Source organism: Rhipicephalus sanguineus, chromosome 4 (genome assembly GCF_013339695.2).
Source record: "Rhipicephalus sanguineus isolate Rsan-2018 chromosome 4, BIME_Rsan_1.4, whole genome shotgun sequence".
In the NCBI taxonomy this organism is placed as follows: domain Eukaryota; kingdom Metazoa; phylum Arthropoda; class Arachnida; order Ixodida; family Ixodidae; genus Rhipicephalus; species Rhipicephalus sanguineus.
In genome coordinates this window covers 115,934,292-115,959,780 of record NC_051179.1, presented here as the reverse complement: position 1 = coordinate 115,959,780, position 25,489 = coordinate 115,934,292, and the positions used below count along the sequence as shown (strand labels likewise).

Here is a 25,489-nt window from a genome sequence, read left to right as displayed (position 1 = left end):
GAAAACGTCTACGCTCTTCTTGAGCTATGCTGCTGGCTCAGAGTTATGAGAATCCTATGGACTGCTAAACGAGCGAATGCATCGTTCATAGTGGACACCAACCTTGAACACTTCATATTGGCTATAATCAAAGCCAAAGATGAAGAATAGAGAAGGCCGTTCATGAGCAGGATGGTGAGATGATGTTCTCGAAGTGGAGGCCAAAGAAAACGTTTAGGCGAGCTTAATGTTGCATTAAGTTGGTTTCACTGACATTCATATGCTCGTCTTGTGACGAGTTGTCGCCGTCGCCAGCGTCTCGACGCTACTTAACAAAAAGAAATGTTGACCACTTGCTGCAAAAAAATTTTATTTCTACCCAATTTAAAACGCCTCCAAATCTGGTGGGAAGCTGATAGAAGACTGATCAGGGCCATCTTGAAGAAGGAAAGGCTATTTTGGTTCCTGGTCGGGCAATTCCAGTAGATTTGAGGGGATCGGCAATTCACTGACATTCACAATGACATTTTTGAGGACGGTTAAGTCGAAGAGGTCGGAAGCAGGTGCGTCTTCGGCTTTGGAGGCATCGCTGGACACATCTGCGTCGCCTCCTTGCGCAAGTTGCGGCTCTGCTTCCTCGACGACTTCGAAGTTGATGCCAATGGACTCTGAAGACGCGGAAGGCCCTGATGCGGACAGGTCTCTCTCGCTGTTCGATGAGCCCTGCAGGTGAAACGTAAGAGAAATAAGAATTAGGCTTATAATGACCACTTCTTACCGGTTGAGTTAAGCAAAACATCATCATCACAATTATCGCTTCCCAAACTCTGCTGAGGCCAATAGTCACTGACCAATGGATGCCTATAATCGTTCCCAATGCGCGCCTTAAATCACTTGGCAATACTTCGTGTGGTTTGAGAAATAATAGAAAGCGCATTATCTTGACATTTCCAGCTTTTTAAGCAAAGCTTTGATAACTCAGATCTCGGCGTCGTGCGCAAAAAAACCGGTGCCGGCGAGCGTACAGAAATACGGCTCTCCATGGTGCGCTGGCCACACGCGCATTTGCGTGAGCCGTTTTCGATTAACTGATGCTCTCACGACCGTGGCCTTGCCGGCGATGAACCGTTTCTGATACGGCAACTTGATCTTATTGAGGTCACTAGTCACCTCACGTTGTAACGGTTTATTGTCTGGTATATGATCGCATAACAGCCATTGTAGCCACTGACGTGTTGCGATGCTAAGCACGTGCATAAATGTCCAATTCCCGGCATGGAGTAGGCAAACAGTTAGGATGTATCACTGCGCAATGTGAAAGAAAGAAAGAAAGAAAGAAAGAAAGAAAGAAAGAAAGAAAGAGAAAGAAAGAAAGAAAGAAAGAAAGAAAGAAAGAAAGAAAGAAAGAAAGAAAGAAAGAAAGAAAGAAAGAAAGAAAGAAAGAAAGAAAGAAAGAAAGAAAGAAAGAAAGAAAGAAAGAAAGAAAGAAAGAAAGAAGTAGCACGTCAGCCACGCACGCGCCAAGCTTCCCTTGCGCCCATTTTCTCGAATAGGGCAAGGGCTCCTGAATTTATTTTCTAGCGATAAACGAAGGTCCGAACCATCGAAGCAGAGAGGCTAAGCTGAAAGGATGATGCGATTCGCCCATCAACACAGGCGAACAGACAGGGAAGGTTGGAAGGCAAGGGAGTGCAAAGAACAACAGGTCACCTCATAACAGTCGGTCACTGTCACAGCAAAGATTGCTTGTACAACGAACACCAGCTTCAAGCCACCGCCACTTGCGAAGATCTGTTGTCCTTAGAAACTGAGTGTGCCTTCCACTGGGATTAGTAATGACGTCTGTGTTCCAATGTGGCAATGGTATTTAGTAAAAGCAAGCCAGTGCAATCGCGAGCTCTTCTTTATGTTTATAGCGGATGCACTTATGCAGAATTCGTTGAAGGATCCCCTAGCGACCACAATAATGTCAATCAGCGTTGCCTTTGCGATGCAAAAAGCAAAAGACCTCGTAAAAGTTACTTCTTCCAATAACCAACGATATTGGGTAAACTTGAACTAGCAAACTGCACTTGGGAGGCGAAAGCTGAGGAAACAGTCCAGATGGTGCAACCGGTAGTTGAAAAAATTGTGGTATTCCGCATAGCCTGACCTTGACAGCAGCGTTGTCTGATGCCTTGAAAAGCTTACGGAGCAGCGTGATCGGTGGTGTGATCATTACCTGTGACTTCACAGTGACATGGAATTCCTGAAATATGAAGACGTGTCCTTTTCCGATCAAGATATTATTCCCATCTCTGAACTCGTATACAAGTACCGCGTCGCAGGGCTGAGCGCCTATGTACTGTACAGCGCATATGACGAGACACCGACTTAGCCATGTACTTCTCGCTTGAAGAGCATGCGCACAGAAGCAGCAGTTTTGGCACATCGTTCTCGAATATGCTATTTTCGGGCCAAGTGCGTGTCATTTGACGATTCCTCAGTCGCTATATGAGCATTAGTGCTGAATATAAAGCTCGTTCTTTGCTTAGGCACTAGCTGTGTGAACATTTCGCTTCGAGATGGCTAATAACATAGCTAGAGCTCACTCATGAAGACGCCGACTTAAATCATCGTTAATGGCGTTAGACCACAGACCACTAAGCGTAAGGAAACTGTTGGGCCCGTGGCCAACAAGATGTTTACAGAAGCGTGCTTTAAAAGCATTGAAAAATTTTCTCGAAGACAGTGGCATTCTTGGCCGTTACTAGTGCACTTAAGCTTTGTTTTGTTGTAACGGCACAGTGCATATTTGCGTGCTTGTTGACTATTTTTGTCTTGGTTATGCTATGCAACGGTTGCCCTTCATTTTTTTTTAATATGACCGTGCGTACACATAAGTGATAGTTTACTCGCAATGCCCACGAACTATAGGTGGCGCGCCGTGCGATTCAAGATGGCGCCCGGAGGAGGGTCAACCAGTTTGTTGGCATATATAGGAACAGACTTTTAGCAGATGAAGTCAAGAGCTGCACTCATAAGCTTGCGCAGGGTTCCCCTTTAGGGGGGCGAAGGTTCGTTGCAGCGCCCCCCTCCCTATTATGTCAATGTATGCGGCTGCCTTTGCGCCCCTCTGCTCGCCCCCCCTACAATGTATAGGGCTGACTTTGCGCCCCCCCCTTCTCGCCCCCTTGCGCCCCCCCCCCCCCTGCGCACGCCTATGGCTGCACTGAAATGGATATGAGACCAAAATACTTTCCCAAACCATGAAAAGTGCTAAGTGCTCACCACTTAAATATTTGCTGCGGTGCGAAAGGTTATATTTCAGCTATGTTACCGTGCATCGACGGTTCTTTGCGAAATCCTGTGTGTGCTACAAAAAAACTGCATGAACTATAATTGACGTATGGACTGAACGGCACTCCGAGGTAGTACGTACCAAGCCTGCCTGACGGATTTGCCGCAGTAGTAGGCCGCCAGCGAGTAGCGCCATCGCTGCTGCTAGGGACAGCATGCTTAACGGGGTGATGGTTTACAAATATATTACGCCGTCGTCGTGGCTTGCGCAGTCAGGAACGCGGAGTTACTTCTTCAACGGAACACAAGCATTTAACATTCCATTCACTAGCGCTTGTGTCACAGCCAAGCTGAGACTCTAGCCGTGGGCAATTCACTTCACTCGCATGTTGCAGATTCGATCAGCACGATCGAAACATGAATATCGAAAAGAATGCGGACGTATGTGCAGTTTTATGTATTATGTGCACTTTCTTAATGCGACGGCTGATGACGATGAAGAATTATGACTGAGCCTTTTGTAATGGGTTGGAAGCTTTAATCTCCCCCACCCTGTCCCAATGTGTAGGGTAGCAAACCGGTTGTCCCATACTGGTTAACCTCCCTGCCTTTCCTTCTCTATTATTTCTTCTCTCTCTCTCTCTTTAAAATGACCCACTAGTTACGTATTTCGCATTGTGTGACGCCCGGTCGTTATTTCATTCTCCCACAACGCTTTATAACATACGCTAACGTGAGAAAGAGATAGAGAAAGGGGAATTAACTTTATTGAGACCCTGAGCAAATGGATCATGGGAGCCTTATGGGCTTCCTTGGCAACCAATAGAAGTGCACTTGCGAGGAACCCACTACGCTATAAAGCATAATTTTTGTGAAGGAAGAAAGCAGCCTCTACGCAATTTTTCGTCATTTTGCGCAGAACCGTGGTACCTGCTAAACACCTGTAAGGCATTATGTGCACTTTGTTGATGCTGTGGCTAATGACGAAGAATTATGGAAGATCCCTTTCTAATGGGTTGGAAGCATTCAAGAACTCATTCGTTGCGCAATTCGCATTGTGTGACGCCTGGTTACAGAATACGCATTGTGTGACACTTGGTTGTTATTTTACTCTTCTACCACGCTACATTACATATGTTAATGTGGTTCCTTCCCGACATGAAGACTGTATAGGGTCTTTTTGCAAAGTAGTTTCAAGCACCGGCATGGTTCTGCCGTAGGATAATGTGCTCCCACGCAGAAGGCCCAGGTTCGAACCTCGTCCCATTCTGGAATATTTTTCTTATGTCGTTTTTAAATGCGGAGCATTTCTTAGTCGCACCTGCGGCGTCGGCCGCCATCCCCCCCCCCCCCCTGCGCATGCTCGGCTCGCTCGTCTCGTGCCGGCAGCAGGTCTCTCCTCTCCCTCGCTCCCTCCCTCCTCTCGATCGAACGCGGGCGGTGTGTATATAAGGGGCGGAGCGCGCGTTCGGAATTCAGTCAAGGGAGTCTTTACTTGGCTTTCGCTTGACTTGACGCTTTGCTTACTCGAGTAGCTGCGATGGAAGCAATAGTGCCTTCAATCAGCGTCCCACCACTCGAAGGCAACGTTACCCCACCCTCACCGTCGTCGGCGTCAACAACAGCAAGCAACGCAGAAGACAAGGCTGCGAAGAGACGAGCATACGACGCTGAACGCAAGCGTTTGAAGCGAGCTGCGGACCCGGAACTTCGTGCACGAGAAGCTGCTGCGAGACGGCAACGACGGGCTGCGGATCCTTCACTCGGGGAACGAGAAGCAGCTGCGAAACGGCAACGACGGGCTGTGGATCCTGAACGTCGTGCTCGAGAAGAAGCAACCGTTCGTGAACGTCGAGCAGCGGATCCATCACTCGGGCAGCGCGAAGCTTCTGCCGAAACCCAATTACGCATCATTCACGCGATACCTCCACCACTCTGCGACGCATTTACTCGAGTTCCCCCCGTGGGAAGATGCGGGCAACATTTTTTTCTTATTTCGAGCGATAGTGGTTACGGACACCGGCGGCGGCGGCGGACAACTACAGCGCCAAAAACGGCCCTTGTTGTGATCTCATAACAGCTTTCGCTGTAAAAAGTGCATTGTTTAACTAACGTAGAAATGCTTCTTCGCTGTTACAGTGAATAGGCGAGCGCTGGGCAAGTGCAGCAAGCGTGGCTAGGCACCTAATTAAAGCTTTGCTTGGGCCATGTTATACTCGAAGGCGTGGCTTTACGTGGTCCGCCCCTTTTCACGGGTGCCTGAAAATTTCATATCCGTGCATGTAGCCTCGTTCACATAAGCGTTCCATGGTTTATCCTGCGTTTCCACGTGACACTAAATATAGCCAGAACATTAACCGTGAAGAATCGAGGGAACATCACCGGCTCGAGTAAATGTTTTTTTTTTTTCTCTTAGAGGAAACTTTGTGGTTGTTCTCTCTCTTTTCCTGAATTTTCTCTGGTGACGAGTGGTGCTTTCTTTTTCAACGGTACCGTTTCCAAGAATCTATGCATATAACTTAGTTCCCTGAAATTTGTGAGACTCCCTGGCTTCTATACTCGCGGACTTTTCTCGGCAATGAAGCGAAGGCTACACAGCCAAATCGCACGTATCCTATACCGCTAATCAATGCAGCCCCACAACTGTGTCCCTATTTTCTGCGTGAGATATAAAAAACCACCCTCCATTATGTACATGTAGGTTTATGAGACAGGACGCAGCTCACACCATTGACATATTTGTATTCGGTTTACTTTATACGTTGCCACTTTGTGTTTTTGCACGCGTGAGAAAGTCGCGCCGTTTACCCGTACCAGGCCCCAGAAACTAAGCTACAGTGTCGGTTTCAAGGAACGTACGTGCGCGCTCGTAGCGGTTGCCGGGCATCCTAAGATCTGCTTGAACGAAGTAAGGTCGATGTGGATGTTCACATTTATTGTATTTCGCGAATTTTTACCAATAAAGAAATTTGATGGAACTGTAAAGAACGCTTGTTCAGTTTATTTGTCTGGTTTATTTCTTATTTTGTGAATGTTAAAGGAGCACTGACACAAAATTTCGAAGGCGAGATAATGAGTGAAATAGATGTATGTGGAGCCGTACACAACGTCTACGAAATATCAAGGGCCAATATAGCCTAGAACATATTTAAAATCAATTTTAAAGTGCATGCCGCGCGACTGAGCGAGATGCGGGCGCTTCGCGACGCCGACATCAACGCGGGGGGTGTGTAAACAAACCTACGTCACGAGTTTGTGTTGGCTGGTGGCTGGTTGTGCCGTGGTACCTGCCATTTCTTCCTCCGTGCCTGCGGCTTTGCGTGTGCTAGTTGTGTTCTCTTCCGCTGTTCGCTCGTCGTGCCCGTTGGCAGATGTTATGGCCCGCTCACGCTAGCGGCAAGCCTGCCGCAACGGCGCGGTGCCGCAGAACGTCGGCCGTCGCCGCACGCGCGAGAGCTGTCCAACTTGCACGGCAAGCTTCGCCGGCGAGGCATTCGCGCCTCCGAAAAACATGGCAGCACTGCCAAAAGCGGTTGTCGTCCACTTCGAATCTATCAAGTGGCCGCCGTGCGCTCTGTAACGTGTAAGTTCCGAACTTATGCTTCCATTTGCTTTAGATTCATGTCCTTAAGCTTCGACAGCAATGTATTCGTCCCGATTCGGCGCCGTTTTTGAGAGCCATAGTCAAATAATCCATGCTGTAAGCTTAGCGAGTCGAGATGGGCGCTTCCGAATGCTCGGAGGACATAGATTACGCGTTTGTTAGTTGTTTCTAATCCTCCATAGCTGGCGCCACTTGACCTGGTTCGGCGCCCACCGCATCTAGAGTCACAGGTAGCATATACAGTGACTCTAACCGCATCCACGCTCGCGCGCCGCCTACGTCACAATTTTGCGTGTTCACGTGGCCAGCTGTGTTTTCCCGGCCCCCGGAGGACGCTGCCTAGCTCGGTGCTCTTTGAAACCGAAACTGCGACTGGGCGCTCTAAAAACGTCTCTAAATAAATAACCGTCGCGCACTCGCGCAAACGAGGTTTGCAGCCGTGATAAGTGGATCATAAGCTATCTATTGCAACAAAAAAAACAAGGTGCAAAATTTTTGTGTCAGTGCTCCTTTAAGTCGGGCGAAGCATTGCCTCCGCCCACCCTTGCCACTCGCTCAGCGATATCACAAGTTGGATCGCACTTGGTTATCTTCGCTCGGTTGGCGTGCCAAGTATGAATACGGGAAAGATAATACATTTGATGGGGCGTGCAGCGAACGGCAGCCGCAGGGAGCCAAGTCGAGGAGGCCAACCGAGTATTAGACGAAGATGACTAAACCGGGGCATCATATGTTTTGCGCGGCTGTGTCGTTTGTTAACCCATGAATTTCAATTACGGCGAAGGTTTTTTAGGTTTCCTAGTGAGAACGGGTGAGCAGAAGTATTTGGGTCCATTATTAGAGCAGGTATTCATTTTGCATGAGTACCTGAGTAAATCCAGTTTTCTGCGAGCCTGACTGGACTGACATGAGCGCAGTGTCGCTAGACTAGTTCGTCATGACGATAGCCCACCTGTTGCCATCAAAATACGTTTAATGAAAGGCTTGAATGCGTATTGGTTCGGCGACACAGTTTGTTAATCCTTTACTTTTGCCATGTAGTTTAAATAATGTGAAGCAATTATATGCTCCTTCCAGTTCGTGGAAATGTATGTAGCCAGTTTGAAACTTTGTGGACCTTTACTTCTAACTTCTAATACTGTCACTGGAATACATGTAATAGACACACTGATGCTTTGAGAAATCGTTTAGCAGGGAATGTCGCTGGAGCCAACGTTTCGACAAGTGCTCTTTTCTTCGTGAAGGCAATGCTGCTGCCCTGACGAAGACAAGTCAACTTGTCGAAGCATTGTCTCCAGCGGCATTCCCTTTCCAACGATTTCTACTCGCTTCAAGACTATCTTACCCTGAACTTCTGTCTTGTTTGGTACTCAAGTTCTGTAAGAAAAATATGTGCGCCGTCATAACAGGCCTGTTTGAGTCAAGTACGACGTGGCCTGCTCGTGATTGTTAATAATTTTTGCATTGCATCGGATATTCTGGGTTCAATGTTTGCTCAGTATGTGCATATTTCAGTTGTAAATTAAAGCTGCTTTTGCAGATTGACACTTTCACACTACGTGTATGTTCCTGTTTTCTTAGTACCAAAACGTGTGAATAAAAAGAAAAAGATTTAAGTTTTTACTTGTTGTTGATCGAGTTCACTCTTACTGAGAAATCGGTCAGCTTTAGTTCGGCCACTTCACAACACACGAACAAAATTAAAAAGATGATTTAACTAAATTTAGCGATGGCCGCGTCGCCCGAGCGACCAGCGGACCTGCAAGATAGCACGAACACATTCCCTTGCATGCGAATTGGGATACGAGGCTTCCATGGGCACCCTCCTCCTCTCGGTTTCGCGACCTTTCCTTCTATTTGCTGACATCACCGGTGACGTCTTTTTAAAATATGTGTGTGTGTGTGTGTGTGTGGTGTGTGTGTGTGTGTGTGTGTGTGTGTGTGTTGTGTGTGTGTGTGTGTGTGTGTTGTGTGTGTGTGTTGTGTGTGTGTGTGTGTGGTGTGTTGGTGTGTGTGTGTGTGTGTGTGTGTGGTGTGTGTGTGTGTGTGTGTGGTGTGTGTGTGTGTGTGTGTGTGTGAATTATTTCCAGTAGATACTCGGCAGCCGCCAGTGGTGGAACCGGCGCTGTCGCACCGGATCAGCACGCGAGAGCGCGTCCCAACGCAGGTATAGGGAGTTTCCGCCCTCTGCCCGTACCTCAAGCGCTAAGCGGCGTCGGCGTCGAAAAGCACCGCTGGTAGCGCGCGGCGGTCACTTTCCACAGCGGTGCGAGACACGCGCCAAAGCGAACTACTTCGCGTAGGAGTAGGTGTGAAGAACTCCGCCCCCGCAGCTTTCCTTCCAATGCAAAGAAAAGTCCGCGAGTATAGGCCTGACTGGCTGCCCAGGCGCCGCTGCGAAAACGGTGCTAAAAAGCGCCCCCTACGACAAGTTCTTTGGTTTCGAGTAGTCAGACAGGCGGCCGCATGCAGCACTAAGCTCAGATGCGCAATGGAGCCGCCGCTGTCGGTTGTGCTGCGCTTTGGATCTCGGCCAGTTTCTGGCGTTGGCTGAGTTCTTCAGGCCAAGCAATCTGCGTAAACGCAAGAAGCTCGTCAACGTCAAGTATGTTTACGACGTGCAGCAGATTGAAGGAACCATTTCGGCGCGCTGCAACTCGCAAGTGCAGCGAATCTCATACGACGTTGAACTCGAGTTAAGTTTTACGAGGCATGCTCGCGCGATTAACGACAGTGCATAAACGAAAAGATTGCTGTTAAGAAAGCCGACATGATTTGCATTACACGACGAAACGGAATCAAGAAAGGTCCAGTGACGAAGGCTAGCCGTCGGCGGCCCGAATGAGCGCATTGGCGTCGTGTGCCGTTTTTCTGCCGCATTCAGTCGCAAACACACTTTTCCCCATGCACGGTCGTAATTTTCAACATTTTCTTCTAGGGAATTCGTCAAATTCTGTCAGCGTGCGGTGGCGGTCGAGAAGCGACGGCGCGCAATGTTTACAGCCGACCGCTGGAAGCAGCCGGCTGTAAGCTGCCGGAAAAATCGTAGGCACATACGCAGGGTGACTCATGGCATCGTTTTCTCGTTTCGCACGAAATGCCGGCTGCATATCCTCGTGATCGCCGTCGGCAGCCACGGCGTGCCGTCTGGACTGCACACAGGGAATATATACATATATAAACGCGTGCACGCGCGTACGAAAAGTAATCAGCACGTTACGTTGAAAACCACGTTTTGCTCGCGTACTCACTTCACGCGTCGGACGGCACGTATTCAGCGGTTCCATCGCTCCACTTCGTACGGCTTTCAGGGGAACCAGTAAAACCGCACATTAGGATCCTTACCCCCATGTTCGAGGCAATTAACCACGCAACAATAACGGCGGGGGACCGCGCGCTGCTCAGAACCGTCGCCCAGACCACCTGCTTTCGGCACGGTTTGTTGAAGCAGGGATCGCTCGTCAAACATGTCACACTCTGCAGGCATAGCGGACAAGTTCCTGCGTACGTTTTAAGCACTTTTTGAGCCTGAAAACTAGGCGCAAATTAAGTAAAACGCTTAAAGCAACTGAGAACTGCGTAACTCGCCGGTCGGCGTCCATTTTTGACTACCCAAGCAACTTCGGCGCACGCCACCAGGCTCCGCCACAGTACTCAAAACTCCAGCGCGTCAGCCCTATACACCATTTTCCGGACAAGCACAGGTGCCGCCATCTTGGACTGATAACGTTGTAGTTTGTATCCGTATCAATAAACGAACAGCGCTACGGTGAACTCGCAAGCACGGAAACGCTTGGGCCGGTACATTCAGCGTTAATGACCATGATCATTTCATATTACGACATAGAAAGCAGGCAGAACAATCGCTTATCAGTCCAAGATGGCGGCGCCCATGAATCGAAAATAAAATCGTGTATACACCAGAGCACGCCTGTCTCGCACCCAGGCTGCTGGCGAGCCGAGCGGATACTCTCGCACCCAGACGCCGGGCTGACCGGGCTGCCGAGGCGCGCGCGGGCTGCACCAAGTAAACAGGGCAAGCTGCAGTTCTGAGGCTTTAAAGTGCGAAAAAGTACCCGTTGACGCCGCTTCAGCGTGTAAGAGCTCATCTGGCACTACTGCGTTGTCTTTGGATGCCAAAACAAGCAGCGCAACAAGAGGATATTAGCGTTGTCTGCGACGATTACGACCCTGCCACGGAAATAGTGCACCGGTGCGGTGTTTTCAGCTTCGCCACGAGTGGATAACTGCGATTCAAGCAAAAAACTAGGAGCCGAGTGAAAATGCGCGAGTAAGTACACTAATTGCGTGTATTCTGCAGTGTGATGCCCACCTATTTCATTTTGCGAACCTAATTTGCGTGACACGCAGCTGGGTTGAGCAGGCGCGAGCTTTGTGTGGGGGTGCACTTCATACCTTTGAGCGTTTCCTTTGACGAAAGTCTCGTGCAAGATAGTGCTTTCAAGCCCAAGCAATCAACATGCTTTGCCACTTTCAACGTAGTATTAAGCTTTAGTGATTTCATGGCATCCACGCCTTCGAGACTTCGTCTTCAAAAGGTAATAAATGGCACGGTGCTCCTCAACAGCTGGTCAGAATTTCGTGCTTTCACTGAGTGTTGATGTCCCCAAATTTATTTGGACACGAGGCATCCAGCTGCACATAATACATATATTGGTACGTAAGTAAACAGTACTCGCGCCAGTGTCCTTTACGTCGCAGGCGTAGCTAACCGGCTTAACTAAGAGTCGCACACTTTCGCTTGTTAAAGCATCATCGTTACAAGAATAAAATCGCGCAGGTAGCTTCCAAATGGGATCGCTGAACGATACTGCAGGTATACTCTCCGATAGCACGCTTTTGTGAGCAAGACGCGTTTTTGTAAGAGCGCTCGTGAAACAAAATTACGTTCCGCGAAACTACCCGTAAAGCGTACTCTAATTATTACGTGATGCATGCTGAAATGATCACATTCCACAAAACTTTGTGCACAACTTGTAATATGGCGCAACAAAACATCGTTTCACTCTTTCGCGAGCTGCACTGCAATACGATTCACGCGTACCACAGCCAGAACGCTTTTTTTACAAATGTAACAGCGTACGTATCTGACGAGGTTTGCTTCCGCAGCCCACTCAGCACGTACTGTATACATTGTGGACTTGCATGAGCAAGATGTTCTTGATGTTCCAATAAAATCAGCGAAAATGTCCAGGCTAGAAAAGCGCCAAACACGCTCTCCGACGGGGCTGAGTTTCGGGAGTTTCACGTTTGCTCTGTGTAGCGTCTGCTGGCGTGGCAGCCCGCGCATGTTGTTTTCGTCGCGGTGTGCGATAGATGGCGCGCCGCGCGATGCAAATATGGCGATGCGCATGGAATTCTCTGTGTTCTGGTCTATATGCGAGTTACACAGACACAAGACTGGTTTCCCAGCAACGACGATGTCCGACAGAAAGCCAGGTCTCTATGGCGTCACGCCAACCAAGTGTATGCTTGGTGAAGCCCTGCGCTGGCGCAGGCTTGCTTCAATGCGGAGCCGTCATGACTGATTTGGCATCTTGCGTATAGCTCGGTCGTACGCTAGCTTGTTAACGCTGACAATTTGCCAACGGGAATGTTTTGAGGGATCCGAAGAAAGCGCGATTTCTGAGCTCTTCATGACTGCAGTAAATAGGATTACTCCACAAAACACTGTTCGCACACCCTTATGCGTCCTGGAAATCCGATAACCAGGTTGCGTCCCATGGCCAGCAAGGTTACTGAATGTTCTTATGAGACTCCACGATCCTTAAACTTGCACTTCAGAGCGCAAGCGTTCGCGTTAAGGCACACAGTAATTAACTGATTTCGGGGACACTAACTGTGCTGGAGATGTTCACAGGACGCGGTATGTGAGGGGCGTCACGGGACGGCAGCCACGTCTTTCACCACGTGATTGAACATGTGACGCTCGGAGCCTACTTTTATATGCAAGAAGACGAACAAAACTATTTTATAGGGGCCATGACACCCAATTTTCCATCATAATCTGTGTTATGTGGATTAATCCTTGCGCATTCACAAATAAGCTGGCGAAATTTCAGCGCATTTGGTCGTGCACTTAATGTATAATCGAATATATTTATAAACACCCGAGCGGCCCGAGAGTCAGGCAACACTGGTGCGCTCGCGAGCCGTGACGTAACAAGCAGCTAGCTGTGCAAGCCTCTGCATTGCGGCGAACGATATTGTTCCGGGGTCAGCTGCACGTGATATCGAGATATTTGAGCCTTCTTCAGCTTGGCACTGAAATTGCACGATTTGCAGCGGCTAAAACTTTGGTAGAAAACGACGGCTCCGTTCCGTGCTGCATGTGACGTCACACGCGCCATAGCAACATGGCAGTCGCCGGCGGTGGGCGGGCTTTACAGCCGGCGACTTCTATGTCTTGTTTTGCACTGAAATATTCTTTTACGGCCCACTTTTGAAATCTATGTAGGCATAATAGACCCTATACTTCTAGTTTACGCTGAAAACCACAAATCTTTGGGCGACCGGGCCCCTTTAAGGGAAGCGGTAGAAAAAGGGGCATTAAGGAGTATTGTGGGTGGGGTCCCAAGTCCAGGGCCCCACTGGCTTCCACCTCTCGCCTAACGTGACTCATAAGCGCTAATTGCACTTCTGGGTCCGAGCTGGCGAGTTGTGCCTCCTACTGCTCCAAACAGTTTACAAGGTTCTTGCCTAAAAATGATTTTAAATTCCTTGGCTTTCTACCACACTCCCGTGAGACGTGGTATAGAGTTGGCAAACCTCCGCACCACGGACTAGCGTCATGGTACAGCGTAGGATATATATTTTACTTTATATGTAACACGTGTTATAATAAAATGAAGCTGCTTCTGCCACCGGATTGCACTGTGGGGAGTCTGCGTTCTTTGGACCACGTTCGGCGTGCGCCACATGGCATACCATCACGACATCGCATGAGTGGGATCCGGTAAACTGTTTCGCTGAGGCTGTGGACGGCAGCATTCCTAGAAAATGGAAAACAAGCCCGCTACAGTTATCCCTGGTCTCCAGCAGCTGCCACAACTGCGCTGTGACAAAACGTCAGAGAGGCCGGCGTGTATTGACCAATTCAATGACCACCGCTTCTCCACAGTACTTGACGAACGTTCCGGTAAGGTCCATTATAGCTCACAGTGCTCTCTGATACACGGACGAAGAAGAGAGACGAAGAGAAGCGCTGACTTACAGATGAATTTTCTTTCGATGGAACACACATGTACATGTACGTACAGAATTGCACATGCGCGAATACATGCTGTCGAAAACTTCCTTTGACAATTACACGTAAACCTGTATGTCACTCAATGTTAAGAAATGCGCGCATGACAATTCGCTCCCCGCAAGAACAAGTGAAGAAAAAAGGCGATTAGTGAACGTTGAATAGCGCTATCCCCCAAGGAGCTATCATTGTTGCGGGGAGCGAACTGTCCTGCACGCATTTCTTAAGTTTGAGTGACGTAAATGTTTTCATTGTCAAAGGAAGCTTTCGACAGCATGTATTCGCACATGTGTGATTCTGTACGTATATGTACATGTGTGTTCCACCGAAATAACATTCACTTGTAAGGCAGCGCTTGTCTTCGTGTGTCTCTTCTTCGTCCGTGTGTCAGAGTGCGCTGTAAGCTATAATAGAGCTTCACCAATTAGCCCGGTCAAAAACGTTGCTACAGTTCCGGTAAGGCCCAGGTGTACATGCTACTTTATACAATAGGACGTCAAGCCCGTGAAATCTTTGCTACATTTGGGCTGACCGACGAAGAAGCAAGAAAAATATGATGTGAAGCAGAAGTCCGACAGTCGCTTCGTCAAAGAGCGGAACATTGCTAATGAAAGTGCCCGTTTTCGCAGACGCAAAAAGGGGCCGGAAGAGTCGGTGGATCAGTTTGCAACTGAACTGCACGCTCTGGCGGACCGCTGCGACTAGTTATTTATGCATGTTTCTTCGAGATGAAGTATCAATTGGAAGTCAGCGCTCATCTTTGTCGTTCTTCCTGTCTTTATCCTTTCTTCTGTTTTACTTTTTTGCCCTACTTTAATATGTCCTTTCACCTTTGACTGCGCTGTAGGCCAGTTAACAATAAAATACCAAAGAGCCCGTACTGAAACCCTCTTTCAGGATAGAAACATAAGCACGCGTAACATTGGCCGTTTTAAACTGTCCTGGAATGCCTACTGCAAGTACAGTTCCGAAGTCCCCACTAAACTTCGTTGACGCTGTTGCGGATGATGATGAGTGAGTATTCCTTGTTTGATTATTCCTACTTTGTAATGGGTGGACCTTGAAACCACAAACTCGTTGCGCATTTCACATGGTGTGAGTGAGGCCTCGGGCGATTCTACCCTTCTTCCACGCAATATTATATGTGAACGCGACTCCTCGCACTAATTCACGCCTGTAAAGGCTTTTTTCTACATATTGTTTCAAGCAACGGCGTGGATAGATGGTGGAACACCTGCTTGCCACGCAGAAGGCCTGGGTCGAAGACAAAGCGCGACTCGAAGGTGAAAACAGTCTTCTCTGCCTTCGCAGTCGAGTGTATTGATCCCACCTACCGAAAGCTTTCTACACCTAATGTCGTTTCACAGTGCCTCTGGGATCGGCCCGCCTTTGACAAAGCGACGGTGTCATGTGATAACGTCAACAATTTGGGCGCTCCGTGACGTCATATTGTGACGTAATGACGGGATGACTTTCAGCAACACTTCATCAGAAACCGTAATTCGGAATATATGAGGTAACTCGTGACCGCACAACGCGCCTAATTATAACGGTGAAAGCCTTGGCTGCTTTATCAAACGCGAAAATGGACTGTCGGTCGACGCAAATTAGCGCCCGTGTGTCTCTAGTCTCCATCATCCTCACCTGATCATGCGCTTAAACACGATTAGTTTGCTGTACTGCTTACTAGAATGGAACACACACACACACCCTGTCAGTTTTGCCCGAGTGGTCGTACGTATACACCGACTGGGGTGAGACAGAGCATCCTCATGTATGATTGAAACGGTGTTATGTAGAATTTCCTTCCAAATTACTGGATGCGCGCATACGCCATAGAACTAAAAGGAGAAAATTAGAAAAACTAGCACAATTTAGCAACATACAGGGTGTATGTTTGCGGAAAGTAGTACTTCAAGAAAAACACAGGCTATGCCTGGGCCTCTATAAGTGAACGGCGTAGCATACGACGCACGAATCTGAGTGTTTCATGCGTTAGCACGCAACATTCCAGACACCTGCGTTCGCGCCCGTTTGTTATAAGTTATAGACGCTGGAATTTAGGTGCGCTTAATTATCTTGCGATAATATTAAAGTCTGGGAGGGAGGCCGTAACATCTCGCCCTATGCTTCTCGCTAGGCTGCGTAAAACGGACCACGCACTCCATCGGTCATCTTGACCGTAAAGTATGCGGGAAAAGCCGCCGTCCATGCTGCCGGACTTTCAGCAGGAATGATAGGCCTCTTGGTTCAAGTTAAATAGGGCAAAGCTGACACAGCACGCGACCATAGTAGAGGCACCCATAGAGATTGTTACTTATGAATGTGTTCTGCCGACCGCGCATGTGCGCTTCGCAGAGATTCTATTAATGCTACAGTGAAAGAGTAGAAAGAAAAGATTGGCCGCGTATCTGCGTGCTTCCCTGCAAATGTCGTCTAAAGACGATAGAAGAGGCGCTGCGTGAGATATGGACGCCATCTGGCAATACGTCGGGAAACAGTGCTGTGTTGCGGGCTGGTAGTCCCGGCGCAGCAGCAGGCGAACGCGACCGGCGGGGACGACACGACCGGAGGGGACGCCAGCCAGCCCGAACACGCGGATTGGCGCAAAGCGCCGAAGCAGAAGAAACATCCGCACTCAACGAGTACTCTCCACACACTCTTATTTACACGTCGCCTGGGTAAAACAGGAATGCCAGAGCGGCGCCCCATGGCATTCGTACAGTGCAATACTGAACCGAAACCGAAACACGACAATGAGCTCGTGCAGAGGGCACGGAGGAAGGCAAGTTTCAGCGCAGTCGCATTTTCAGCGCAGCTTAAGAAACTAGGGTCTCTAGAATTACGTATCTGTGTATTTTCTACTAAAGGAACACACCACCTAATACTTACCTAGTGATGTTGCGCCTCAGATATGCGTAATGTTTGCTTTTTGTTCAACAATCTACACAAGTATGAACCTAGTCAGCCGTTCAAGATGGCTGGCCCTTGGGCAAGTGGTTCAACTTTGGCCGGGTGGCTGAATCGAGTGGCGTGCCGACAAACAGAAAGACAGACAGAAAGACACACCAAAATTTCTGCGTTTAAGTTCCCCAAGAAAAACTATCGTCTTTAAAAGCTTGGAGGACGCTGGAGCTTCGCTTTCAAGAGCAGAGCGCTGCATCATAATCGGACCGTGTTCGTGTCGCCTTCCCAAGCGCTAGCCTCGCTTCGCTTGGCGGTGGACACCTTAACAGTGCCGCAAGGAAAGACAAAGTGCGGACGCCCTCCGGGCTCCCATATCCATGCATGCGGCGCGACGACACACGGCGGGGCGACGCTGTTTAACAGCACGCCCGTGGCCCGCTGCGCCATCACGCGTGTGATAGTAAAGCCTCTGCCAAGCTGTAGCAATTCCGAGATGTGCGTACCATAAATGGTAAGTGCTGTATGTAAATAGCTCGCCGTTAGTACACTAGAACATGTTTGCGTGGTGGCCTAGCGGCTAAACGCATCGCGCCACGGAGCGAGGGGTCGCAGGTTCAAATCCACGATCCCACTCGAACCGAACATTTCTTTATTATTATTTCTTTTAGTGCATTTGCCTCGAATTTTTGCTCACGGACAACGCTGATTTTTCGCTCACAACCAACGCCGCCATCGACACGGGGAAATTCTGTGAAATGAGCTCTTTGACGCTATCCAGTTAATATATGTCAATGAAATTCAGGTACCCTTCCCCTAGTGGAAAAAATTCGGCAGATCCCGCGTACCGTGGGAGTCGATGTTATGCGAAGCATGCGGCGGGTAGGTTACTGTGGCGTAACTTTTTTTACTGGGCGACACGTTACAAAATGACGCTAAAGATTTGTATAAATTTTATAAGCACACATATTATATGTTGAAGAACCGCATGTGTTACATAACCAGTTGTTTACGGTTGGGTAACGCTGCCAATGGCAACGTGGGCATTACCAACACCGGAAGCGGTAAGCTGATATGTAGTGCTTATATGTGTACAGAGAACGCACGCACGTTTCACGAACCTGTGTGCATGTGTGCAAGAAGTTCTTGACAGTTCTTGAACAAGGGAATCATCACCGTGATCAGTGAGCACCAGCAGGTCGTGATCGTGGTGACAAGGGGTCCATGGGTAGTGAAGTATGTCGTATAGTAGAGCTGTTGGAATTCGTGGATGCCTCGGTCATTTCGTCGACAAATCGTCTGTCGACAGAGCCAGCGACATGTCGGAACCTGAAGCCACCCTTCACGTTTGATGAGCATAGGCGTGCGCAAGGTTCCCCTTCAGGGGAGGGGGGGGCGAAGGTTTGTTGCAGCCCCCCCTCCCAATTATGTCATTGTATGGCGCTGACATTGCCCCCCCTCCGTGTCGCAGCGCCCCCCTCCCTATTATCTCAATGTGGGGGGGCTGACTTTGCGCCCCCCCCTCTTAGGTGAATAAGGGGGGCGGCCGCCCCCCCCCCCCCTGTGCGCACGCCTATGTTGGTGGGCCTGGATAGTGCTACGTAGACCAACATCAGTGGATGGTATTTGTCGTATTCGTAGACTACCTGGGCATATATTGCCTACGTAGCCTAGTCTACAAAGCGGCTGTCAATCAATCTGGCATCATCCTCGGTCAGCATGAGGCCATCGCCCAGCCTCGTAAGAAATGAAGAGGAGACTGCGTCGTTCTGGTGGACGAAGTGCACATTACGCTGCGGTGATGTGGATATCATATGTAACTTTCGTTAATGCATTCCTCCGGGGTCGAGCAATGCTTCAATATAGCTTGCTGAATCATAGTAATACAAACGTAATGTTTATTAGACTGCTATAAAAGCGGAGCCAACACTGGAACTACAGACGTTAATCTGATATGACGCCTGTATCGTAGGAGTACACATCGTAGGGGTATCATGTAGTGTTCATTGCTTTTTTGTAAAATTAGATAGCCAGCACCACGACCACAATTGACGTTGCACCGATATTACGCCTGCGTAGGCTGTTTTTCCAAACCAGTTTATAGACCTGGCGTGGCTCAGTGGTAGAATACCTGATTGCCACGCAGAATGCTTGGGTTCAATTCCTGCTGGGATCCTAATTTTCACTCTTTCCAATCGTTGAGTCAACGCTGCCGATGTTGGTTTGCCTTAATGCTCTAGCATTTAAGTTACCAATGTCTATTCTCGCCGTTCCTGGGTAGATATAAACTGTTAATCACCTGTGGCGCATACCCGTACACCGCGGCCCGTGGTAAACGGGTATGAGCCACACGTGTCTAGTGGAAAGGGTTTGACGACGTACACGACAGGATTTTACCGTTATTCATGCCATGACCCGGCAATCATATTCGTCAAATCATCTTACCCTCCCATGAAAATTTTGGGCTACACCAAGTTAAGGAGGCGATCATGAGAGCACCCAGACGTAGGCGGCTAGATAGATAGATAGATAGATAGATAGATAGATAGATAGATAGATAGATAGATAGATAGATAGATAGATAGATAGATAGATAGATAGATAGATAGATAGATAGATAGATAGATAGTAGATAGATAGATAGATAGATAGATAGATAGATAGATAGATAGATAGATAGATAGATAGATAGATAGATAGATAGATAGATAGATAGATAGATAGATAGATAGATAGATAGATAGATAGATAGATAGATAGATAGATAGATAGATAGATAGATAGATAGATAGATAGATAGATAGATAGATAGATAGATAGATAGAAACGCTCAAAGTGCCAGAGGTTCGCTAAGAAATGCTTCGCATTTAAAAGCGCGGGCAAGCGAAGGTTGGCGTGTACGCGCCTCACCTATACTGCTCTTCTTACTGTCGCAGTGCGCAATGCTCTCTCCTAACCTTTTCCTTCCCCGATGCCGGGCGTTCGACCTCTATCCACGTGCTTAGCTACGCTACACTTCAGTTGCTGCAGGCAACAACGACGGTCACGCGTTCATGTCCAGGAAACAAATGCGGCAACGTGAAATGACACGCGACCTCGATAAAAGATCGGATTGCCACATCAGAAACGGCTGACCGCCGACAAGCCGACGATCGAGGGAGCATCAATTATTGGAAAACGGCGCATGAGACCGACGCGCCTTCGAGGGCCGCGTTTCTGTACACTCGCCGGCGCCGGGTTTCTCACGTATGTACAACGCCGCCGCCACCACCGATATCTAACTTATAATGAGCTTCGCTTGAAAACACGTCAAAAAATCAATCTCACTGACTAGACTTGGTACGTCGTTTGAAACTATGTTTACTGTTCGAAGCTTACTGGTGCAGCCTCTAGCGACCACTGCGCTTGCATCTTCACGAATCAGATTTTGGTTACCTTTGACACCCTGTCCTCTATGGCTGAGCTAGAGCTTTCGAAATAAAAAAACAAGAATGAAACCTCCAACAGTGCCAAGCACGTGCAGCTCACCTTTGAAGACAAGGCGCTTTCGGATGAACACCTTGGGCGTTTCCCGGCATTCATCGCTGCTAAATCCTGCTCTGAACGAGGTCTCTTGAGGCGTGGTAACAAATCTATGAAGCGGCACACTGACCGTTGTGGGAGAGCAGTGGCGGTCTGCGCGGCCTCTTGAGCATTTTCGCTTTCATGGTCACCATCTTCACAAAAGCAGTCACGAATCACTATCAAAATTTGAATCAAAGATCTTTTGGAGCATTTAACTTCAAAGAACAGACTACCTTCTACCTAAACAAAATATCAAATTCTTTTTTATATTTATGTATAGATACTGCGATCTTCTACAAGATCTTGGCAGCGTGGTACATATATAAGTGCACAGAAACAGAAAAATAACAAGGGAAAACAATCAATGAGTTTGTTCGCACATGCGCTTAAAAGAACAAAACAAACAGGTAAGTGACGTTATTCCAAAATTCCTAAAATCAAACAGACAATGAGTTAGCATGAGTAAAAAAGAAAAAACAAAAGAAACGCACGCAAAACATCTCAGCCAAACAAGAAAATCCTTCCTACTGAAGGAGCGATTCAAATTGCGATAGTGAATCCTGTGTCACAGTTTTAGCGGGCAATTTGTTCCAATCCACTATCGTTCTAAGAAAGAAAGAATACTTAAAACAGTTGACACGTTTCGTGAATGGCGTTACAGCTAGTGAGTGCCTGTGCCTGGTATCGTATCCTGATGAATATGCCAGAAGGTGGGACGTGTCGATCTTGTACTGACCTTTCATTAGTTGAAAAAAGAATTTTAAACGACATACGCGATTTCGATTACTAACAGCAGGTTAGCCACTTTGAGATAGAAGGTTAGTGATTGAAGTGCGGCCATGAGTATTCTAGACGAATCTAACAGCTTTTTTTGTCAGCTTTCTAGTTTTCCTACGTCCGTTTTAGTGAACGGGTCCCACATAATTACGGCATATTCTAAAGCAGGGCGGACGAGTGTTTCATATGCCAAGAGACTTATTGTTGGTGTGGATAATTTTAATGCTCGTCTTAAAAAGACCAACTTACGGCGGCACTTTGCAAGCACTGTGTCAAGGTGTTTTGACCACGAGAGATCACTCGTTATGTAAAGGCCCAGGTATTTATAATTCGTAACTTCTGACAAAGGAACGTCTTCTGTACCATAGCAATATATTAGTAGCTTCTTTTTTAATGTTACCCGCATATATACTGTATTTTCAAAATTAATACACATTTGCCATTGCTTACACCAGTCAACTACCTTATTAAAATTCCCGTTTAACCTAAGTTGGTCTTCTTCCGTTATTTCTTCATACAACACGCAGTCGTCAGCGTAAAGCCTGGCTTTTACAGATAAGTTAGCGACGATATCGTTTATATATAACAAAAAGAAAAGTGGTCCAAGAACGGATCCTTGCGGGACGCCAGACTTGACAGGAACTACATCTGACACTGTTTTATTTAAACTAACAAATTGGTGGCGAGCAGTAAGGTAGGCTTCAATCCATGCTATCATTTTCTGTGTCGCGCTTATTCAACTTATTCAACATCTGCGCAGAACGCAGGAAAAGAAATTATTTCACAGACTCAGTTCTTTTTTTTTTCTTTTTGAGATGGCTAGTAACTACCTACGGCAGTGGCTGAACAATTCCACAATGTGTTGACAGACGGATACGTGTACTTCATTTAGGCGTGAACGTGTAAATGGGCTACGAAGCCAAACGAGAGAGCGGTAAAACTAATACCGGTGCCACACGGTGCACTGCTGGTCGCGACTAAGCCAGACCAGAATCAAGTTTCTCAGCAGTGATAGGCTCTCTTCTTAAGCTTGCATAAAGTAGCTAATCACGATTCAGAAATTCGATCCGGATCAGGTCTGATCGCAAATAAATGTTACCGTGTGACACCGCTATAAGCATGCCGTAAAAACGCACGTAACAGCTCCTCAATATCAAAATTTATCAAAACTAACGCTTAAGTGAGGCGCAGTACAATCTTTCAGCCTCAACACTTCATGACTTCGAGAAGTATATTAGCTCCTGAGAAAGCATTGCGAAAACAAGTCAAATTCAAGCTCCAGCAGTAGGAATGCTTGACACAAGAGTATGTAGGCAGCGGTCCACGGTTAAAGGAAACATCGGAGCGCTTGTGCCACCGAACAAGTTTCGAGCAGGCACAGTAAACGCTGTGACTAGGGCTCTTTCGTCACATGAACGGCTCGCTTAGGGATGGTTGGAAGCGCGGCAGGAGACGGTAACGCACGACGAAAGAGCACCACTCGCAGAGCGCACTGCGCGAAACTCCTTGGAACCGCTGGCCGGTAGTGGCGCCGACCGGTTGCCGATGTTTCCTTTAAAAGTGGTCCGCTATGTATGTACCCGACGTTTATAGCGGAATTGCTACCACTGGAACAAAACAAGGAGACGAGGACACGCCCTGAACAAGAGTGGACATTTCTGTTGTACCAGTGGTAGCCACTGTGCTTGACGCCCTCGAAAAGGCCTTGCCAGCTAGCCCAAGGCAAGCACTTTAAGCATCGTCGTTCGATATAAGCAAAAACAAGAAAGGTCTTACCATCGGGCAATGTTCCCTCGGAGGTGTGTTCGAGCGGACACGTTTCGTCGTGGCCTGAGCGTTCCAGCGTTGCTGAGCTGTTTTCAGAAGCGGAGTCGACGCTTTCCGGCAGATTCCTAGGGGAACCGTTGGCTCCGACTTGAGAGGTTCTGGGTCTGTCACCATCGCTATTACTGTGGCATCGAGGAGTGCTTTCCTCAGAAACTTCGCGTAGGTGTGCGCCTTCGCGAGATTCACGTGAACTTGTCGGCAGTGTTTCTAAAGAAGGCGACCCACCGCTGTCAAAGTGCGACATATCTTCAATTTTCGGCGGCTTCCCAGCGGTCATTTGCCACGTGTCCGTACCAGAAGCAGCAGGCTCCGGGGCTCTGAAGGCCGGACTTTGTTCAGCACGAGAATCATCTATGAGACACTGTCTTACATGACCCTCGCACTCTTGTCTGTTCCGCGGCGTTGAACACTCTTGCTTTACCTTGAACGTTGTCATGTCTTTGTACTGCAAGCTCTCCAGGGCTTCAGCGCTGTTCTGTGAGACCAGGTCGATGTTTCCTGGGACGTCATTTGACGATGTGTTAGCGCCAGGTTCCGGTCCTCCGTCTGCAAGGGAATCGCCAAAAGCGTTTACCACATCGTCCAGGTCAGAGTGGATGCCTTCGTCGGCAGTTAGAGACGCACTGTCTGTGCTGCTGTTTGCAGCCATCGAGTCGCCGTCGAGCACTATGTCGTCACCCTGTAGGGAATCTCGGTCAGTGACTCCAAGAGCGCCGTGGAACGTGTCTGCAGCTTCAGAACGGGTGACACTGGGGGCGTTTTCACCAAGGGCGCGAGCATCAGAAACCTGCATGCTGTCGCGTTCGCTCGCCATTTCAGCCATCAGCACTTGCGAGTGCTCCGCCCGTCCTCCTTGCGGGTCTCTGCCGGCATTAAAAGAACACGGTCGCTGTGGTTCGCCGCCGTCATTCTGTGGATTCCCAAGTTCTTGCGCAACGGTGTTGCGACCTTCTAGCGTTGCCATCTCTATCTTGCGCATCATGATGTCGATAAGAAGGTACCGATGCAAATCCAGCTCTCGTCGCTGCCTCGTGAAAGCTTCTAGTTTGGCGACAGAATCGCACAGCAGTTTGTCGACGTCGACCGTCATGCCGCAACGCAATGCGCATTTGCTCGAAAAAGAAAAGGAGGGCGAGGGGGGTTGGCAGAGACCGAAAGGTGGGCACAGAACGGAAGTTGCTCCACGTATCGTCGCTGTTGCAAACTTTTTTAATAATAAATATTATAACATCGACACTAGTAGTAGTAGTATTACTGCTACCGACGCAAACTAATTTATTCGCGGACACGCATAGCATATAAAGTAATTGTCGCCCCAAAAACAACCTTTACGTGACGTCACGGATGCAGCTTATCTTCGTTATATTGCCCAACATGGCAGCCACGATGACGCGAGCGCACCTTACTGCTACTAGCACAGCATATTATTACGCGCGCCGGCAGTTTGTGTACAAATTCATCGTGGTGTCTTCATTTTTATAGGACTGCTTTAATCACCAGCTACAAGCCCATGCAGAAATTATTTGGTGCGGACATTTCAAAGAAGGGAAAGGTGCTTTCGCCATAGTCAATGAAATGCTGCACGTCAAACACATGTCAAACAAAGCAGCGCTCTCAGTATAGTCGCAATCATGTGAGACCGAAACAAGTGGAGCCACAATAATTAAGCAGGCGGTTTGATTGATTAGCACCCTAATATTTCCGTTTTCCTTCTTTTTTTCCTTACAGAAGAGGTGACAACAATTCGCATTCAAGGTAATGCACACCGTGACAAAAGTAGTTGCAATGTCCACCGGCAAAAAGACGCCAATGAGCCCTATAGACTACGCGAATTTTACGGATGTGTTTAGGTGGCGACATGCTGGGCTGTAGCATCGCTCTGTTGTACTACCTTTGACAGCAAAACGCACAGTGCTACGGTAGACGCATGTTCATGAAAACGGTTGGGTTGGTGCATTCAACGCTTCATGAACGTCGAGATATGGAAAATAAGGAAAAATGCGTTTAACAGCCCAAAGTAATGGCGCCCACATGTCTTACGTAAAATAGTCTATAGTGTGCACCTCAACCAAACAATAAATCACGACATCGAAGCCTGCACATGTGATATCAGCTCACGGGTAAAATGACTGTACATAGCGTCATCGGGGACGTCATATTGTAATGCGGTGAAGAGCTGCACGTTATTAAAACCTACTTATCTTCAGGGGCTTAGTTGCAGAAGTGAGCAGGACTGAATAACGGCGCCCGTGACGTCATCCGAATGCCCCTTATATCTAAAGCACAGA

General features: G+C 48.2%; 1 protein-coding gene across 2 annotated transcripts; it reads right to left on the bottom strand.

Annotated features, from left to right (window-relative positions):
• Positions 1 to 409: 409 nt before the first annotated feature.
• On the bottom strand, positions 410 to 24,320 carry LOC119390612 (uncharacterized). Of its 2 annotated transcripts, none has more exons than XM_037658212.2 (3): positions 23,151 to 24,320; positions 20,562 to 20,773; positions 410 to 702 (listed from the first exon to the last, which is right to left on the bottom strand). In XM_037658212.2, exons 1-3 carry the CDS (start codon positions 24,289 to 24,291, stop codon positions 433 to 435), a joined length of 1,623 nt encoding a protein of 540 aa, XP_037514140.1. In that variant the 5' UTR covers positions 24,292 to 24,320; the 3' UTR covers positions 410 to 432. The 2 variants fall into 2 exon arrangements, with proteins under 2 accessions (XP_037514140.1, XP_037514141.1); XM_037658213.2 differs by having other exon boundaries at positions 20,562 to 20,749.
• Positions 24,321 to 25,489: the final 1,169 nt, after the last annotated feature.

Bases quoted from the DNA above. Each gene is read 5' to 3' on its own strand.
- LOC119390612 (XM_037658212.2), bottom strand. From the start codon at position 24,291: ATGACGGTCGACGTCGACAAACTGCTGTGCGATTCTGTCGCCAAACTA. The intron at 20,774-23,150 runs GTAAGACCTTTC...AAATTTTGATAG, and splicing joins CGAGGGAACATTGCCCGATG to TGATTCGTGACTGCTTTTGT. The intron at 703-20,561 runs GTGAGCTGCACG...TTTCACCTGCAG, and splicing joins AAAGCGCCTTGTCTTCAAAG to GGCTCATCGAACAGCGAGAG.